Source organism: Grus americana, chromosome 8 (assembly GCF_028858705.1).
Source record: "Grus americana isolate bGruAme1 chromosome 8, bGruAme1.mat, whole genome shotgun sequence".
Classification (NCBI taxonomy): Eukaryota; Metazoa; Chordata; class Aves; order Gruiformes; family Gruidae; genus Grus; species Grus americana.
In genome coordinates, this window is record NC_072859.1 from 23,944,579 (window position 1) to 23,965,719 (window position 21,141).

Consider the following 21,141-nt stretch of genomic DNA (forward strand, 5'->3'; position numbering starts at 1 on the left):
CTTGTTGCTCATGTCAGGACAATGTGCCAAAGACTGCAGACAGCAGCCATTGTGCGCATGTCTTAAAAGACATTTTTTGAGTTTTGAGCTATTTTCTTTGTGCAGTCCCGGCACTCCCTTCACCAAGGATGGCAAAATTCAGTACACCTGTGTGGTGAATTTCTGTGGTCACATCGGTGATATTCCTTCACAGAAGCTTGTCAAGGACAGAGCACGTGGATCCACCATCTGCAAAGGCCTTTTGGAAATAAAGCCAAGCAAGCAGCAATCAGAGAGGTCTCACCTGCAGCTCACTGTCTCATCTGTGACCTGCAGATCACCTGGGTTCAGGGTTAGTGTGTCCCCTGGTGCCTGTGGTCTGTGTAGGTGGTTGGTGGGCTCCCTCACACACAACCACAGTCTGTGTTGAGCATCTGATGGTGCAAGTTTTGAAGGGATCTGCTGTCCTGCTGCCTCGGGAGTGGCATGCCACCAGCCCCTCTCTGCTAAGCGTGTCCTCAGCCGGCGGTTGCTTCTCCACGTGGTACCAACTGGTCTGACCTTGTCCTTCACTCTGAAGCTGCGGTGAGTTGACCTCGGCCGGCTGCAGATGCCCACCCAGCTGAGGGTTGCAGGGCCATACCTGCTCCACTGTGGCATTGTCACAGGCTGCAGGGGAGTCTCTTCTCCAGCACTCAGAGCTCCTTCTCCCCCTCTGACGTGAGTGCTCACAGGGCTGTTCCTCACACTTTTTACCTCACAGCTGTGAGGTGTTTTGCCCCTTCTTAAACCTGTTGTTGTGGCGGTGCCTCTGTGGTGAGCTTGACTGTGCCCTGCTGTGGCGTCATTGTGGAACTCGCTGTGGATGGGGCAGCCCTGATGTCTCCTCACAGAGACCCCCCCGCATCTCCCTCCTGCCACCACCTTCACACCTACACCCCATACAGACAGTGACGATGGTGTGTGTGTGGAGCAAGATGCATCCTGGGCCCTCAGCAGTCTCCCTGGTCTGGTCCCCACACATTGGAGTAGGGCAGAGCCTGGCCTCTGGGCTTTGTCAGAAGCAGCAAGTGGAGTACGTCACTTGGTCGAGCTGCTGTGCATGCTGAGTCACCTCGTGCCACGCTGTAGGGACTGTGGGTGTCTGCGTAAGTAGTTAGTGTGGGCTAAACCAGAAGGTGAAACTGGGATTAAGGAGAGTCCTGCAGTTTTAGCAAAGTCTTCACAGATTACTGTTTAAGGGTGAAGTTGCACTCCGCAGCTTCAGGTGGCAGGTGCCAGCATGCAGCTGCTGAGGGGGAGGTGCCATCTTCCATTGCCGCCCCCCCCCCCAGCCCCATCTGATCCTGCCCTGAGCCACTGTGCTCCCTACCCTGCTTGGAAAAGAATAAAAAAATTGGTTTTCTGCCAGGTTAGAGGCCTGAATCTGCTCCACAGAGGCTCTGGTTCCCCTCTCCCTCAAGCACATACTTGCAGACACATCCAGAATGTGAAGATGCGGAACCACCATCAGCTCCACTGGGGATGTTAGTTCAGTGTCTTGGGATTGAACAGGTTTCTCCTCTCACTCATTTTCACATCCCAGCAGCTTTCTCTGCCCCATTTATGGGTCAGGTTAATCTTTGAGGTGGTTTATGTATTTGAAACGTGGCCTTCGTGCAGCCTGTGTGCTGAATGACATCATGGGTGGACTCTGTTCTCCCTCTGTGGAGTTAAATGTTTTAGTGCTTTATAGGGATACAGGATCATCAGACACTTTTCACTTGGAAAAAGCAGTGTTTCAAAATGACCTTTTGAATACGTATTGCAAAATTCTCTTGTGTACAGAAGAAGAATATAAATGTTCAACCTGGATGCCTAGTTTTATCCATCCAAGTTTGTCACGTAAATCCAGATGACACAACTGTATTTTCATGGAACTTCTTTTATTGATTATTAAAATGTTACGTGACTTTTTTTTTTTTTCATTTTTGCTGAGTCTTTCAGGCCTGAATGTCACTTTGGTTTCTTTGCTGACTTTCATTTTTAGTGATTATTTTCTTACCAAGCATAGGCCAGCCTGTGCAGGCTTCCAGATGCTTATAGACTGTAGGATTTCTATGTCAATCCACATCTAAAACAAAATTAAACGTTTTTATTTGTGTACTTAAAACTGTATCTGTTAATTCTGACGTGTGTCTTAACAGCTTTCAGGAAAACTAATGTCAACGTATGGTACATTTTGTAGTTTTGGTGTGTCAGCTGTTCTGTAATTTTTAGTGCTATGACCATGTTATAAATCTGCAAAAATCCATTTATGAAAAAAATAAACCATAAAAATGGTTCCAAATTGTCATATACCTGAATGAATGCCCAGGGGACCAGGGGAGCCCTCTATTGCCCTCATTTACTGGCAAGCCAGATGGACTTTATTCATTTCAGGAAAAAAAGGTACTGAAGCAGAAACTGTGCTTATCATGTTGCAGTCTGCACTGAATTTGTGTGGCTGAGGCCGTTCAACCTGGATTTGTAGTAAGAGCACCAATTATCTTATAATTTAGATTAACATGACACATTCCTTGCTTATCTGATGTTGTGTCCTCATGGGGGTGATTTGGTTATTTTTCCAGGCAAGCCAACGTTTATGAAAGCTCCTGAAGATCAGATTGGGATTTCTGGAGGAGTGGCCTCTTTTGTGTGTCAGGCAACAGGAGAGCCCAAACCTCGTATCACATGGATGAAGAAGGGGAAGAAAGTCAGTTCTCAGCGGTTTGAGGTAATTACAAAAAAAAAAAAAAATTTTTTTAAAAATTGAGTAATCAGTCTAATGCTTGCAGGTCTTAATTACATAATAATCATCACTGCAACCCGGGTATCTCTGTATCACTACAATACAGAGTCTAGAGCTCTAGAGTAAAATCCTTCCCTGCAGCAATGCAATCTGTAGAGCAGGCGTTGTCCTTTGAGCATGATGCTGGAAGCACACACATAAGGCATCGTTCTTCAGATGGGAGACTGGGGCTTACACTGAATTGGATGGCAGATAAGAGTTGGATCTGGCAGTAATTTTCTGTTTTCATTGTAAAAATTGATAAGGCACCTCCTTGGTGTGCCATCCCCAATGATATACAAAAGCGGGATGCCAAAATGCTATAGGAAGGCTTTCTAAGTGATGGCTACTGCCACCGCTCCCACAAATGCCTTTGGAAGGGGAATGGCGAAATCATCCTGAAGGGTGAATTGACTGCCCTGTGAACTAAAGTCTGAGAGAAAGGAATAGGGAAAAGCAGGTATCAGAAATGCTTTTGAAAAAGGGTCCAATTTGGTTTGTATTTTAAATAGTATTCTTAAATAGCCTTTTCACTGACTTTCTCCACCTTTTTCTCCACTTTCTCTTTTCGGAGTTGGGCTCTTTTCTCTAAAACTGCCCTTGGAAATGTGACCTTTCTACCATTCTGCTGCCTTTCTCTAATCCCGTCTTTGATGTTTTTGCTTTTCTGACTGGAGCACAAGATGACTTTGCCCAGAATGGATTGATTCAAGTCACCAATTTTAATCATGATTTTGTATGTGAGCAGAAAACCTTGATCAAAGTAATCAATTTTAATCTTGTTTTACATTGTTATTTTTCCCTAATAAAGGTTAAGTTTTGTTGTATAGTAACCATTTAAACATTCTAATTTGTAAGTAGATATAACCTTCGTAGTGAATTTGGTGCTTATTGTGGCTGACCAGAGGGCTATGCCATGTTATATGCATTTGTACGAGCAATTTCATACCTTTATTCACATCAGATTTGATACATAGTTGTGGCATTTTTATTGTGTTAGGAGATAGTGAATAATATCTTTTTTTTTTTTTTTTTTTGCTGTATAGCTATTAATTTTAGCTCATTACTAAGCTAATCTTTATTTGGAGGAAAATTGGAATTCAGTGTAAATGAAAAAATGAATAAACAAATCTGATGTACACATGCTGAGTTACTACACAAAAGAGTTACCCATCGTTAGCAAATGAACAGCATTTCTGGTCAGTGTCTGTCAGGTCCTTAGTAGCTGTAGCTCTCTTCCTCTCACATAGTGTTTGTTCAAAGGATAGTAAGGCCAAAAGAGCTTTTCTGCTGTTTCATCTCTTAGATTTTAGTCCTTATCACTGAAGTGAATTAATCTCTGCATCTGACTCTGTCCTGTTGTAAAATTTGGCAGTAGCCCTATCTTGTGTAAAGGTTATAGAAAGTTTAGCATTTTGTCACAGTTTTCATGTGTAATTTAAAACTGGGTATTCAAAAGAAAAAAATAATGCCTTAAAATGTACTACAGTGATGGTCACATTTCTCTATCCTGTCTGCTGCTACTTGATCCCAAATTAGGTTTTTTTGCAAGCTGTTTTTATTACTTAGAACAGAAGGCCTATTCCTTCCAGCATGAGGAATAAAGGATTTTTGGTGGTCCTGGTTACCTTTTGGTTTCTTTCTATTCTTCTGTCACTGCAGAGTCCTGTGGTGCATGTTATTTTGCTCCTTCCTGTTTTCCCTCATTTGGTCTTTATGCTGTGAGAAGCACTCCTAAACAGGGCTCTTGAAAATACGGTAAAGGGTTTGCATGGGGGTACTATAGGTCCTAAACTGAATTACATGCGCCTGGAACCAAGTATAGCGTAGTCTTTTTGTCTCCTCTGCAGTTCCCAAGTGACAGGAGGGGGGCTTGTGCCTTTCCCTCATGCTGTCACCATCTGCAGTAGAGTTAATATTTCCAACTTTTGCTGTGCTCAGTAATAGGAGAAGGATGAGTTTGGCATTAACAGTGGCCTGAGGCTGTGCCTTCACAGCGTTGCCATTAAGGAATAGCTTATACTGATCCAGCTGCAAACTAACAAATACCTCTTTCTTCCATGTAGAAGTTAGAGTAATGCATGTTACAGCTTAGCAGGATGGATGGAAAGGCAATGATTTATTAAGGACTTAATTTATTATGCTGGGGAAGGGATCGTAATTACATCATTGTTGATTATGCCAGAGTTGCAAAGTACCCAATGCTGAAGGACATTAAAACTCCTCACTTTCTGCTGGAGTTAGCATGCACTGTAGGTGCTCAAGGTTTTATTCTAGTTTTGTTACTATTTTCATGGTAATCCCACAGGAGTATATCATTCTGCTCTTCCATCAAGGTGAAAGTTGGCACTAAATTGCTATCAGTGTGATTAGTAAAACCATTAGTGCAAATATGGCTCAGATGTTTTAAATCATCAGATCCACATCTTTATTACCAGGTTGATAATTTGTCAACCTTAATTGATTCATAAAGAACCTCGTTGGATCTTCATTTGTTCTGGCCTCCTCAGAGGGCAAATATGTTCTTGACTCTGAAGTTTTTGCATTTCTGGACTTGGAATGCTTGACTAATTGCATGGTACTTTATAGCTACAGGGCTTGTTTTGGCCTTTGGTTTTTAACCATTGGATTGTTTTGACTTTTTGGTTTTGTTGCGGAAGATATCAGTAAAGTGCTTTCTTTTCATTGCTAAAGGTTATTGAGTTTGATGATGGATCAGGATCAGTTCTGCGGATACAGCCCCTGCGTGTTCATCGAGATGAAGCTATCTATGAGTGCACAGCAACCAATAGTGTTGGGGAGATAAACACGAGTGCCAAATTAACAGTGTTAGAAGGTAAGTGGGAAGTTTTTTCATGCCTTAGGTGGCAGAAGGCATGGCTTTGGCAGCTACATGTTGGTGTGGTGGTTTTAAATGACATTGTTATATTCTAGCTTGGTTTGGAAAAGCTGTTTTCATCCTGTATCGTTTGCTGTAATTTCTCTTAGTCACAGAAGTTAGTATTTTTCAGATAATCATGAAAGGATTGCAGATTCTGAACTTTCTTTAAAGTATTCCAGTTTTATTGTCTGAGGTGTGTCATTTCTAACTTGGAGAGCTCGCTAAAGAGACGTTTGTATACTTTTCTCATGTCTGCTTTGATATAATACCAGTCTTCAGGGTATCTAAGAATTGTATCTGACAGCCAGAAACTTAATCTATGTTGCTGCACCTTCTGGATTAAATTGGCACAGTTCTTGAATAGATTTTCAGGTTATTCTTCAGATTTTGAGTTTGATGTGGAATTTAGCTGGGTTTACTCTTCACTGTAGTCAGAACTTGTTATTCTGTTTCTCCCATTAAAGACTGTATGAGCAGGTTTTATTTTGCTTGCTATGTTGTTTCTTCTAAATGGCATGTATTGTGGAAGAACAGTGTATTAGATATAAAAGGCTTGTGATCAGTTGATGATGTTTTTATATTAGATTGTCAGCATTACTGTCTTTTTAAGGAAATACGGGTTTTTTCAGCACATCGATGTGTTGTAATATTTGTTTACATATATAGGATTTTGTAAATGTACTGAGATGTTACAAATCCAGGGCATTTGGCTGAATGGATTTTTTTTTTACTTGCATTTACTAAGACAAGCAGGAAAAGGATTAGGCAAATTGCTTGGTGTATATGGATGTATTGAATATACCATCCAATATGAATTGGATAGTAATGAAAAAACTAGACTGGAAAGCATTTATTGTTGTATGGTTTTGAACCAGAGGAGACTGGTTATCCCAATAGTGAGTGTGCCAGCTGTACATGACAAGTTACCTGATGTCCCTTGTTCTCCCATCCCCATTTATAGCATAGAGGTAATCATATTTTCCTCTCTGCTCTGTGACAAAGAATACAGTAAACAACTGTAATGTGCTCAGACACTGTGGTGATGGGAATCATAGAAATCATTCAATACTTGATGTGATTGTGTATCTTGTTTCTGGAGGTGGGGCATCTTAAAGGATCAGCTTGCTCTTCAGTAGTAGTATTATTAAGAATAGGATAACAGGTGCTATAGACTTGAAAATTATTGGGGAAAAAAGCAGATCTTTTTTGTTACTTCTTGTCTTTGCAGCCGCATATGTGAGTGCATAAAGCTCAGTGGAGCTCTTTCAGCAGTTTATGTGCAGATCTGCATTTAAATGGTTCTTGCAACTGGATTTTTGTGATACTACATACTCGAATACCCAACTGTTCCAAACACATTCCTGTTTCCTTTGGTTGCAGTTGCCTTTATGTATCTTCGATATGTATGCACATGCACACACGCACTAATAATTTATTTGCTCTGTGTTAAATGTTCAAAGGCCTACAGAGACATGCATTGCATAAAGGAGCACAACAACATTTCTCAGCTCCGTGGTGCTCCCGCTGATTTCCTGATGAGCTAAAACTTGCAGACCACCACATAAATAGGGAATGTTAGGAAACACCAGAGACAGGAAAAGACACGCGTGCACACAAAGAGCCACAGAAGCAAAAGTCACTACCAGTCAGGCACAGGACCTGCTTTTTTGTTTGGAAACTTCCTTTAATTGGGAGTAACGCTAGTTCAACATGATCCCATAAGGTCAAAAATGATCCACAGGCTGAGGGGCTGTTTTCCTCTCTAATTGAAGAGTATCGACCCCTTGCTAGGCACTCTGATAATGGGCAAAATTAAGAAACATTTGCTGTATAACAGTTTGTATGTGCTTATGCATATAGAGTTGTGACCTTGATTACAGAGGATGAAGAGCTACTTGTGCCTCTTATGTTGGCTTAACTGACAAAGACGACGACTTCTGTTGTGATGTATCCGTATTTTTAAAAAATGGTTTATATTTCTTTTTTCCGAGATGTTCTATGGACAGGTCTGTATTTTTTTCAGTCATGATATCTTATTGTTCTGTTTTACCTGCTTTAGATTATTTTGGGAGTGTGAAAATTTTTTTTTATTGTTAATATCCCTTTGTTTGCTTACATGTTGGCAAAGTGGATATTGCAATTCAGTGCCCTGTTTGTGATTGTGTTTAGTCTCAATGGCCTCCAAAAAATAGTGGTAAGTGCCCCACCTCTCTGTTATGCCATCGCTTTCCTAACAAGAATTTTGTAGAGGTATTTGAAAATGACACATTTCATGTGGAACCCTTGATACTCTCAAGACTATCAACTAGGATTGGATTTTCCCTCTGCTTCTGGGGTTAAAATAATTTCGGTAATTGCTCTCAGGTGGCAGTTTGAATGATGCAGAGATTCTGCACTTCCTTTCAAGAATTTGACTAATGCAGTAGTCCCTGGTGCATGACAAAGCTCTATCATAGACGTCCTCATGGTTACATGCTGCTAAATACGCAGCACATATTGATTTTTACATTAAAAATCCTTTATAACAATAAGTTTTAATGCTTCTTCACAATTTGCTCTTTAGAACATAGGCCTTAACATTAAATCCAGAAGTCACAGTCAGGGTTTAGCAGGCTGTTATTAGATGTCTTTGTAGCTAACTAATCTGGAGCTTTATTTTATTTAGATTTCTGCGATGTTTTACAGATCAGAGGCAGGTAATCCTTTCTAATTGCCAACTTATTCCGTTCTGAATATTAAGAGAGAAGCATGAGTCTAGTCTCCTGGAGGAATCGGGAAATCTCACATAAGTGAATCTCTTTTAACAGTTCGGTTCCCTACTACCCTTTCATTCTCTGCTCCCATGTCTCTCATTTTTCCCTTCTAACTGCAAATCCGGTTGTGACCAAACTACGTATACTTAGTGTAACTGGAAATTATTTCTCCTGTTGATAGTAGGAGAAATAGACGTGCATATACCTTCTCTTCTCATTTCTCCTGGGTAGCTGATAAGCTGAATTATGTATGAGTCATATTGAACATTTCTGTCTTTTTTCCAATTATGACCTGAAGCAGCACAGAAGTACGTTCCTGCCTGCCTGGCAGAGGAGGAAAGCAGTGCAGGGAGGGGAGGGCTAGAATCAATAAGCTGACACACATTCCCAAGAAAAGCCTCGGGGACAGTTAGTGGCACTAACAAATTAATAAATATATTATTCAGTGGTAATGTTGAGAATTACAGAGCTTTTTAAATAGGAAGATTATATGAACTGTGAGTAGGAAGGATGCCAGCGTGGAAGAATGTGGCAGCAGGCTGATTGCAGGAGTGTCTACACGGTGTCCTTCCACAAGACTTGTGTGTTCAGCATTGCGGCTGCATTAGGAAACGTGATGATAACAGTGTTTGTACACCGAAGTGTAACTTCAGTCTGTGGTTTCTAGCAGTCTCCACCCAACAGGAAGATAGGGAAAAGCAGTGCAAAAATAAAAAAATCTTCAAGGGGCAGGGAGGAGCATATTGATTCTTTGGAAAAGGAAGGAGGCTCAAATACAAAGTATATTATCAGTCCCTTCCCCCAGGACTTTCCAACTTGGACATTTGGTTACAGGTTTTGATTTCCAGAATTGGGAAACTATTTAATTGTAACTGGTCCTTTAATGCTCTGCAAGCAGGTTTTTTTCACTTTTCTGTAACCCAGAGCATGCAGTCATATCCAAGTGACACTGAATATATTCAATTTCATTTCCCTTTGTTTTTAAGTAGGTTAAATGAAAATGAAAATACCATCTCCAATTTCCATTTCCAGCACAGATCTATACAAATCCCCTGTGCCCCTATCCCAGACTCCTAATCATGTGGTGTGTAGTTATGTGCCTGGAGAGCGCTGCCAGGCTCCACAGGAGAGCAGCTCCTGGTAAAGAGGACAGACAGAAGAGCTGGGAAAGGGTAGCTTGCACACTGGCTTTCAGTCTCAAGGTAAGCTGGCAAGTTGTTTTCCTGGCTGGTTTTGCACTGTCAGAAGTCGGGGAAGTTTTGGTGTGTTTCACTGGAGCCCTAGGAAGTTCCCGAGTGCAGCAGTTGTCCCGGGGTGGGAAGCACCTCCACCTTATCATAACTTGCTGTTTACTGAACCATGTCACGAGCTTAATTTCTTTTACCATCTGCCAGCTGCATTCCAGTTCCTGGGGTTACCCTGTTTGAAATGCTGTAAATGATAAACATTTGACTGTTGCAAATGATTTCTGTAGAGAGCTAGATCTCAGAAGGCCTGAAACAATATGCCCCTTTTGTAAACACTCTTCTAAAAGTGATTTTGTCATTGGAATAGTAAACAGAAGTTAGCTATGTTTAATCCTTGTTTATGTTTGGTTAGTTACAAAAGGATCAGGCGGATCATTGTACTTGGGCTCATGTTTGTCTTCATTGCTTTTGCATCTTTTTGCCAAGAAGAATTTCTAGCAATGTGTTGTAAAATTGAAACAATTACAGAAGGGAAATTGAATCCATTTGGATGCGCTCATTCTGATTGTGTAAATGAATTAAGGCTCCCCATACCCTGCTGCTCCTGGGATTGGTAGTATTCTCTTCATGTCTCTGGTCAGAGGAGGACAGGTCTTTCCTCTACACGGTTCATGTTCATTAACTGTTCCAACTTCATTTGGTCTCTCCCTGGGAAGAAAGACTGCTGTGATGGCAGAGATCCTACTCCTGTTCTTTGCTCTCTATCTACACAGGCAATCCAAATAATTCTTTCTTTGTGAGGCAGGCAGTTAATGGACCTCTAACTACTACATTTCCAAGAGCTGCAGCACAGTGAGCCTCCACCTGCTTCACTGCTTAGGGACATATCCTGAAATACAGTGATGCACAAAGACGTGAAGAAGCCCAAACATGTTTGCTTTGTGTTAGATCATGGCATGTCCCATGCTTGTTAAAAAGGGAAACATTAAGCCAATTACTCATGATGGCCTCATTGAGAAGTTCAGGCTGTCACCTAGAAGAACGTAAATCCCAGCTCACGTGGACTTATGCTATTAAGGTATAAACACTGTTCACAATGAAAGAGTGTATTGTGCTGCTCGACAGCAGATTGCATAGTATTGGTCTGCTAAGTCAATTTAGGATCCTTGTCGTCCTTGCTAAGAACTCTAGTCATTTCTCAAGTACTGAACAGTGACTAGAAGAATCCTAAAAGTTCAAGGGGAAAGAGATGGCCTCTTCGTCCCATTACACAAAGAAGACTGAGCAGAATTGGTGATCTGTTTCAATTAGACTAAGAAAATTTACAGACTGTTTTACTTTTATCACCATTATGTCCCATGCTGTCAATACCTAGACTGTCACAGTATCTGAAGAACTGTTTCAGCTATTTAATTTATGGTGTATATAGAGCACCTATCATCTCAATCCAGGTGTGAAACTCCTGGTTCTCTTCATTTTATTTATTTACTTTCAAAGATTGGATTCAGTAAGAACGTTAGTCTCTTACAGTTTCTTTTTGGTAAATTTAACAAGAAAGACCTTCTTGGCTGTGAGCGAGAGACAAAGAAATAATTTTCTCAGCTGAAGAAAAGTTTTAAGTGTTGTTGGTCTCTCCTCCAAACAGGAGAGTCAGCAGATCTTTAGAATGTATCAGACCCAAATGCCGTAATTTCCATTTCTTATCTCTGTTCAAATGATTAACTAATGGCACATAACCATATAATGTATCCATGATAGCAAGTTCCATCAGAAGACTACCATGCACTAAGGTTAACACCCAGGTTCATTCCACAAGTTTATGAAGCAAGAAATAAAACCTTTGAAAAGTTTTATATGAAATATCACATAGTTAATGCCAAGCTGAACCCTTTGGAGCTGTGCACTCCCATAAAACCTTGTGTCTGAAAAGGTATTGACCTCTTAATCTTGAGAACGTTTTTCTTTTACAGCAAATGGCTGTTTCTGCATATTGCCTCTCAAATAAGGTCCTGTGAGATTACATCTGTAACAGGATGGGATGTTGTCACATTCCTACCAGCAAGCTAATGGCATCAATGATACTGCAACACCCAAAAGCAGCACCTGCAATTCGGGAAGGACTTCCCAGTTAAAAACAAGTGAGCTTTAAGTGTCAAACAAACGAGAAGGAAGTATATTCTACAGAATTCTACAAAAGCTCTAATGCAGGGTTCATATTGCCAAATACTAGCTAACTTGAAGTTGTAGGTGTGCAGTTATATCCTGTAAAAAGACTTCTCAGAGCTTCTTGTCTCACACAATTGATTTATTCCAAGTTTATTCAGCAGTTTATAAGCGCTGACTTTGGTACTGGAAATCATGTTCAGCCAAGGCTTTTTGTTGCCAATAACAGTTGTCTCCTTTCTACTTACTCCATTTCTCAAGTCCCTTGTGAAGGTAATTCAAAAACATGGATGCTCCTTCAGAGCCTCATGGCAACCAACTGGTAACTTCTGTCTGTTATGAAAATTGATAATTGAGCCCTGGGCATTATTTTCTCTCTTTTCCTGGGCTCAGGGTGTAGACACAGGTTGCTTTTCACTCTATGCTATCTTACAGCTTCCTGAGAGATTGTCATGGAAAGTATGTCAGGCTGTTCTACTGCTGCTCTGCTATCAAAACGTGCGGCCTATTCCAATAGGTAAATGAGGCACAAACAGATTAGTTTAACTCTCTGACAGAGATACGCTCACACAGGCAGATTCCTGTCTTGTTGGGGAGGTGTCCCTGTGGGTTACCGTCTCCCAGCTGAGACTAGGGATGGCCAGATGACTGTTTCTGTGTCTCTGTTCCAGTTTGAAATCAGACAGGTTAGATTAAATCATCTGTGGTTTAAACTAATCTGTTTTGACTCTCCGTTGGAACAGATCATCGGTCCCAGCTGGGAGGCAGCAACCACCAGCGCAGCCTTTCACATCACTGCAGAAAGGCTGGCATTCCCACGTGCCCTGACCCCTGTGGCCACAACAACATCTGAAAGCTTAGGCAGGGATGGGATTCTCATGGTGTTGGTAGACAGTAAATGAAGGTGGAAACCTTGACTCAGGCCTAGACTAAAGAGAGTGGACCAACAAAGTGAATGCTGCCAAGGGGGAGATGTCCCATAAGCTTTTTGGACTAGATACTACAAAGGAAGAAAAGGCAAGAATAACATAGGTGTAATGTAACAGATTGGAGTAAATACGTTTGCTGGGAAAATGTAAGTATTTAGGTTGAGATACGTGCTAGCCAATGTTCTAATTGGTATCAGAAAATGGCCAAGTTAGCCTCTCCTGGCAGTAAAATCCCCACATCATTTCATAGACTATCTGCCAATCTTTTCAATTTTCCTGGTCTTAGTGGTCCTCTTCTGCACCTCTTCCTGTTTGATTTCAAGTACTTTTTTTTTTGAATGCCCAACTAAAGGTGTCCACACAAGGAATGTTGCAAGTTTCTTTTCAAAAGTACTGAGGGATCCATGGATTTTGGAGATACACTGTCAGATGTATGCTGGGATCATAGTTGCTTTTTTCATTCAGTTGGTCACTGGCTAGCATAGCTTCTCTCTGTTTCACTAATGCACCTGTATTTGTCTTGTTTCCTCTTGTTTCCAAGCAGTATGTGCCAGGCTTATAGCAAAAATTCTTAGTATTTCTTATGTTTGTTGCTATTATCCCTGTCACTTAAGGTGATTTGGCAGCTCTTGCTTGATTTTTTTGACTGTCCTCTTTACAGCATCTCTACAACACTGTCAATTTAAAACCCGCCTTTTGTGCAGAGGTTGTTAATGCATCTAGTCATTTCAAAACTGATATTTGAGGAACTTGTTGATAGAGATCATTGTTGCACTACTAATAAAAAAAAAAGTGAACAAGAGAGTGGAGTTGATTAGGTGTCAGCGAGTCCTGATTTGGCTCTTAAAATGTTTATCTGGTAATAACTAGGCTGAGGCTGGACCCGGTGACTTTCAGATAATAAATTGAGTTTAGAGGTCTGGCAGCCATAAGAAAATACTTTTATTAATGAATTGTGTATATGTGGATCTAGAAGTCTTTCAGAGAAGAAAAAACCACACATATGAAACCCCACAATTATAACTTTTAATGGGTTTCTTATTGTAAAAGGAACTTTAATGGAAATGTATTTAATTCATCTGGAACAGGCAAACAGTTAGTTCCTTTAAATAACTTGAGTAACTGTAATTGTAAACCTTGTAAGAATCAAAAATCCCATTTCTTGTCAGATTTAACATCTACTGGTGACCATCAGAAGCTAAAATAATAGATCTTTATCATCAGATGTTTCAAAAGACCTTTCTTATTGCTGGATCTCTTTCAAGATGCCTCGTTCTGAGAGAGTCTGTAGCAACCTGTTATTCACAGATGTGCTCGCTGTAGCTTGTATGTCAGTCCTGCTGATATCTCCTGCTGACTAATAAAGTTAGTTGCTGGTATGTATTTGTAGAGTCTTTGAAGTCTGTTAGGTTGTGGAATAGCCTTCTGAAAGAGTTAGTAGCTCATTGTTGGAACTATTGGAAATTAATGGGAAACACTGCTTGATAATGCCATATGGATTATCTGCTATGGTTCCAAGGAAAAAATGAAGGGCAAGAGCAAGATGTCCTGAAAAGCCTTTCTGAGTCCTTAACTACTTTGGTAAAATTATCTTCTGTATCTGCTCATAACTGAGAGACTCTTTGCTCAAAGCTTAGTGACCTGTTGTCATTTACTGGTATGCCACGACTTACACAGGCACTTAAGAAGATATAGCACCACAGTGATCTTCTATAACTTCTTCTGCAGAAGTGGGAGAATATATCCACTTAATAGAACTGGAGAGTAAGTTCTTAAATGGAAAATAGAGCATGGAGAGAACAGAATGTGATAACCACGACCATAGGGAATGCAGTGCTTACAGCTACAAAAGCATAAATCTCTGCATGCAAGAAAGTTTCTATACGGTCATCTTGGGCTTATGTTCTGTGCCTTATCTTCTTGCTCTCACTAAAAAAATCAATCACAGCCCCAATTAAATCATTCTTGGAGAAATCACTATTTTAAAATGAAAGCCAAAAAACCATGAAACTGGAATATCAATGTATGCTAATAAATCTGTAGCCACAGCAGCTGTCCAGAAGAGAGGATGTCCATGTAGGAAATCATATACTTCATGTGTCACCTACTGTACCTGTGGAAAAGAACATTTCAAAGTACTTTAACTTCCTCTCCTGCAGAAAAAGGAAAATCACATAATTGCTACCGATGAGCCACCTTTTGGTCTTGGTCTGAGATGTTGACTGTACAAAACAAAGCTGGCTTTGCATTAAAGACCTGTAGTATTGATCATTCTGACAGCCGGTTTCTGTGCGTCATGCCTATTCACAAGTCCCACATCTAGTTGTCCTTACAGATCTCTTGTTGATCTTGTTTTGTTTTTATACAGTCTGGTGTCAGGAAGGCTCTATGTTTGTGATGCTTATTAAAATGCAGTGCCCAGATAATGAGCAAAAGGAATAATTGGCCCTAATTTTGGATGCAAGGAAGTAATTATTGTGACCGTTCATTGTTAATTTGTTATTTGAGCTGTTAGTGACTAAAATGTTTGGTATAAAGATGATCTAAAATACATACATTCCACTTGCTGTCTTAGAAGCCCAGAGAATCTTTATGAAAGTATTAATCTTGTAGTAGTAAAACAACACCTTCCCCATAGAGTTTTCTAACAGCTGTTTATTCTTGTGGATGTTTCAGTTGGATAATAAAGTAGTGACTCCTTCTGGCACTTTCACCTGCTCAGATTCTTTCTGCACAAAGCTCCAGAATAGCTCTTTCAAATCCTTTATCCTAAGGAAAACCAGCGGGTGTGAGGTATAATAAGATCTGTCTTTTCAAGATCATCTAGTGCCTTGATGAGGCAGGTTGGATGATGCCATGGGAGAACACTACAATGTATTCATCTGTCGTGCTAATCCTGTGCTCTGTTCCTTCAATCCTTTTATCACAAGGGTCCAGCTTAGATGAAACCTTTCCAAGTTCTTGGTGTATGAGTTGAGTGGAGATGTTTAAATAGCAATCAGAGCTATAACTTTATCCAGCTGTAGTGTACAAATGTTCACTGTTGTGTTGCTGTTCCAAGCTGGGACTGGGAGGAATTTCCTTGCGATAAGAGTGCCTGTCAGCACAGGATGCAGAATGCTTTAAATAAAACTAGCTGCACAAAGCACTACATGCAACAGAACTGGCATTATGACCTCTTAGCTACTTTGGGACCACTGGAAAGGCACTGGAAACATTAACCTGTTGGAGACCTTAAAAACTCAAAGTCTTTCTTTTTGGTATTACAGCTCCAAAATGGTACTTTTATTATAAGCAAGGCACTATTGAAATTTATTTTTCTATATCTCTTTGATTTAGACAATGCCACAGTACGTCCCAGTGAGGAGAAAGTCCTTGGAGAGAGAACAGAAATCATAAACATATTGATGAAAAATGCAGGAACTGCCCACAGGGTGGTATTAACAAAAGCTGTGGCAGGGGAAGGTAATGAATTGGGGAATGCATAGTCCAAGCTGACAGGATATCCGGTATAAAGAAGGGCAGACAAAGGAGGTCAGGAGGAGGAATGGAATACGCCTTTTGAAGTGAGCCTGCATCTCCTTCACTTCATCCCAGCAGGGAAGAGCAGTGCATGCCAGCAGCACTGCAATTTGAGGAAGTGCCTTCCAGATAGAGTTCCATGCCTAACGTGCCACAAAAAAGCCAGGCAAAGCAGAGAGCTTGCTGTCCATTGGAGCCTGTCAGGAAGGGAGACAAGAGCCCAGGCTGAAGCCCTGGCAAGTAGCAATCCACTGAAAGCCTACATACGCTAGAGATCAAAATGGCTCACCTGGCAGAGCAAAGAGGTCAGCGGGGAGTGTTCCTCCTTGCATGGACCATTCTCTGTAAGAAGATTAGGTGTTGTCTTCTGCCTCCTGCCAGGAAGTTAGTTAGGACAGCTTTATTTTTTCTGTAAGAATATCACTGACATGAAACCTAGCTAGATTATGCATGTAGACGTGTCATCAACAAACCCAGCATTGAGGTTGTTGAATGGGTTGAGGCCAGGGGGAAACTCAATGTGCGTTCTTTGCAGATAAATGATTTGGTTGCTTGATTTGGATGTGAATTTGTACCTTCAAAAAGTAGCATCGCAAAGAGCCTTAGCTGACGCTTTGCCTGCAGGAATATTGTGGCCTCATGGAAAAAATAGCAGTTGTTTTGCCTAGAGGTGGTAGGCTTAATCAGAGTCCACCTGATTGGCATGTAGCACATGTCCTAACATTAAAACTTCTGCCTACCATGTGCTCATAGTCCTGAGGAAGAAATTGCTGATCAGATAAGTAGTATCTATACTTGAATTTAGCAAACACGAATAAAATCTTTATCTTTTGCAGTAGGACTTTCAGAAGGGGGGGGGGGGAAGGATTCTGGAGGATCCATGTTTTTAGTAATTAGACACTAAAAATGAAAGAAGTGCTAAAAAAAAAAATAAAATAAACCCTTAGCTCTTGCCCCGGGCATGAATTTACTAGCTTTAGTTTGTTGTTCAGTTCGGTTCATTGATCTTGTCACAATTGATGATTCATTAAGTTGTGACTACTGTAGAAATTACAATGCACAGATGTAGTTGTACTGCACATCTGTGTGTTCCCAATGTGTTAATGATTTAAAAATGCGCTTTCTGTCTGGCCATCCGCTGTGCTTCAAGTGCCAACTGACATTTTGTGTTACTGAGACATTTGTTGTGGTTGGCAGAGGGAAAGTCTTTTGGTTCTCCTTGTACTTATTTTGTTACTTTTATCCATATTTCAGATAGCTGGATGTGATTTTCCCAGCAACCTTGGCCTTGCAAAATGCGCGTTGTGATGTCTGTCTCTTTCTGCAGGCTGCCACCTTTTTCAATGTCACGTGCTTTCTCCTGGTGTTTGCTTACAGCAAATGGGGTTATTTCCTGCACTGAGTCATGAGGAACATGTCAGGCTCAAAAGCAGGATTTACTGTTTTCCTGACTTGCTCAGGAGTCTGAATTTTAATTTTTGAAGTTTCACTGAGATGCCGTTGACTTGGCTCCTAGCTTACTGCTAGCAGCTCAGTTTATCTAAAGCATCTCGTCCTAGCAGGTCCCAGAAGACCTCAAAAACTTTCAGTGTATTGACTTACAGGCTGATTGGCACCAGCAATTCAACAATGTGTGGCAGCACACTGTAAAACAACTTGTTAAACCTATCTCTAGCCTCTTCTGCTAATTCAAACCTCTATTCAGACTGGTCCTTACTAGAGACTTGTATTTGATCAAAATATGTATCTGATGAGTTGTCTGTCTGATGGGGCATGGCTTTGCATTGATGAGGCAAGCTATGCCTGCTATTAAATCACGGTAAGGTTATGTCCATGTTGTGCAGTTAACGCATTTCCTTGTGTTTACGATCTGTCTCTAATACCATGTTCTAGTGCAGACAAACCCATAAGACTCCTCTTGCTTCAGGCCTTTCAGGGAGTACCCAGGGAGAGCAGGCTGCATCAGTTCAAGCATGTACCAGCCAACGTACCTGGCTCTGTATCCATTTCCAATTTGACCATAGGCTCAGTGGTAAGAGGGTCCATGTCTAGCACCTCTCACTTGGATCTTCTTTGTTTCAGCCATACAGATATTTTTGAAAGCTATGTTAAAAGATGTCTTTAAGAAATTAAATACTATGTAATCGAAAAAAGTGCAAAGCCACTGTGAGTTCAGCACTAACTGGTCAGTTTATTCCAATGATTAATATTTAATTCAAGGGTTGAAACTGTATAATCTCAACTTTAATCCAAGCCATTTGGTTCTTTCTGAGACTGTAAATGCTCTTTTCTTCCCTGTCTCTCTGAGATCCCTTCTTTCATGTAAGCTTCTGTAAATTCTCAATATGCTGAATAGCTTGAGCTTCATAAGCCCCTGTTGTATGGCCAGTTTTCTAGCTTCTGGCTTACTTTTGTAGCTCATCTTGAAATTCTCCATGCTATTTTCATGCTCTTCTGGAAATGCATGCATTGCAAGTCACACTGTATTTTACTGCCTTAAGAAACAGCAGCAATGATTCAAACTGAAGGTCAGTCTATCCCACTGTCTTTTCCAGGAGCCAGTGCTGGATGCCAGGGAAGGGTGTAAGGACAAAGCATGCTTATAGCAATGATTCCTCCAAATACATGCTTCTCTAGCCTCTACTGGTGTGTACCTCTGGCATTTTTGAGCTAGAGATAGTGGTTCTAGTCAAACTAATGAAAGAAGAATCTAGTTATTCTTTGAACTTTAACTTCTAGTGTGCATAATATCCCATAGCAAGACATTTCCCAGCTTAACTATGTGGTCTGTGAAAAAATACCTGTTAATTTCTAATATCATTTGATGCCCTTTGATGTAGTCTTTGTGTTAGAAGGGACCCTAGATTTAATAGCTCTTTATTGCACCCATTCTTGTTTGTGTCTTCCCTACTAAAAAGTGCTGGTCTATTTAGTTGTGATCTAACACATGTTGTTTGCAACAGCAAAATCATGCATCCTCACCCAGTAGAAACAGGGCTGGGCAGCACCCTGGAGTTGCTTTGCCTTCTCTGTCACAGTATTATATGAGTATTGTGAGTCCCTTGAGTTGCCGTCTTCCAGGACTGTCTCCTGTCTTGTGGGTCGAGCATATGTTTTTGCTTGTTCCTGTGGCAAACAAGAACACATCTGGAAAACTCTAGAATCTCTGTTTGTCCAGGTGAGTCAGTGCACAGGGTCAAACTAGATAAAAATGAAACTTCAGGGGGGAGGCTGTGATGTGCACTAGGAGGGAACTGGCCTCAGTGACTCAGAAGGTGGGTTTTTTCAAAATCCTTGTGTTCAGATTACTTTGTACTCTTTTGTATTCATATATAATCTTTTGGATGTTGCCTCTTTAATTCTGTGCAGTTTGTAGCAATAGCCTGTCTTCGTTATTTATAATCCTTCTAAGATCTTTCATGTTTGTGAAGCAGGCCTGAAGCGGGATGTGCTTTGCAGCTTGCCTCAATACCTATGATGAGGGGAAAAGCTCCAAGGCCTTTTTGTGCAACTGTGGAAGGCTGCACCCAGGTCTTCCTTACATTGATTTTGGCAGCAGGAGCATGCACAGCCCTCATGTCCAGACTTGACTAAGAGCTTTTGCCCAGCAAAGGGAAATCTGAAAAGCTGCTGAGCACCAAGGCAATTTTCCACTCGCTACAATGGCACCTCGCTAAAATTCAGCCCTGGATCAGTGGACCTGCCCTCATATTCAGGCTCCCCAGTTCAAGATTTTGAGCTACTTGGTGCAAATGAAGGACAGTAAGTGATAGGAACCCACTGAGACTTGATTGAAGCCAGCTTCCCATTTTTTTCTTAGAACGTTTAGTCCTAACAGAAGCGAGATGTTATTTGTCAGTTATGCAAGTCATAACCAATGCTGGAGTAAATTGAGAAGTGAGTGGAGCTGAGCCAGACAGAGCTGGTCCTTTTGATCTTTTGTTGCTCTTTTATATACAGAAAGGCAAGAGACTTCAGGGGTGTCCTGTCTAGTCCTGTGCTGCCATATGGTCTCTTCATCTGACCAATGGCAAATACATAAAAGGTGTCTATAAAAAAAAAATCGGTGTGTTTAACGAAACTGCCTGAAACATAAGTTAAGTCACAAAACTTGACAGCTCATCTTCTCTACCTTCCTAACAACTGTGTCACTAATATTCATTGAAGCATAGAATTGAAATGCCTTCTCTTATCACTTAACCTGTTCTTTTATGGTATACATTTTTTAAAAAAATTGCAGCACTGTTGTCCTTTAGATCTGTGCTGCTATTCTAAGCCTGGCAAGTGTTGTTTTTCTGTGGCTGAAAAATGAATCTGCAGAATTGGAATATAACCTAGTGATTCATTACTTTATGTACTTTTCAGTTTATTGAGACACGAAGTGCTGGATTTCATGGTAACTGGACCTCACTGCCAAATAACAAAGTTTGAACTTGATCTCCTTGTGACATTAATTGCTAATTTACAGCTACTATGGAAGAGCAGGTAGAGTGGTGCAGGCACAAGATTCACCATCAGAAATTGCCCAGACTCCATAGTTACGCAGTTAACAATGACTCTGTAGCACTACTGTTAGCGTGACCCTTTCAGGATTTTTAAAGTTATTTTGGCATTTCTTGTAGTAGACCATTCTGTCTTCAAGACACTCCTGACAGATAGTCATTAAAGACTGTGATCTTTAGAGTTGAGGCTTTGTAGTTAAATAGAATTTTCAGTAGAGTTATGGCTAAACCATAGGAAGTCTTGTTGCTGTTTCTCCCCATCACCAGCATGTCTCCCAGGCTATTTTTCAGTCCCGTGCAGGAAGGGGAGGTGAACGTTGTTTCTAATTGAAATGCTACTGCCTTTCCACTGGGTACCATTTAAGGGAGCAAATATGCAGAAGTCCAAAGTTTGTTTGAACTACAAGTACAGCTCC

The 21,141-nt window shown here is 40.8% G+C and overlaps 1 protein-coding gene across 22 annotated transcripts in view; it reads left to right on the forward strand.

Annotated features, from left to right (window-relative positions):
- The window catches only part of PTPRF (protein tyrosine phosphatase receptor type F), a 388,339-nt gene that overhangs the window by 186,448 nt on the left and 180,750 nt on the right, over positions 1 to 21,141 (forward strand). For all 22 annotated transcript variants that reach the window (XM_054833252.1, XM_054833259.1, XM_054833256.1 and 19 more), the window contains 2 exons: positions 2,589 to 2,734; positions 5,483 to 5,624. In XM_054833252.1, the coding sequence (XP_054689227.1) occupies positions 2,589 to 2,734; positions 5,483 to 5,624 (288 nt within the window). The remainder of the gene's footprint in view (positions 1 to 2,588; positions 2,735 to 5,482; positions 5,625 to 21,141) is intronic.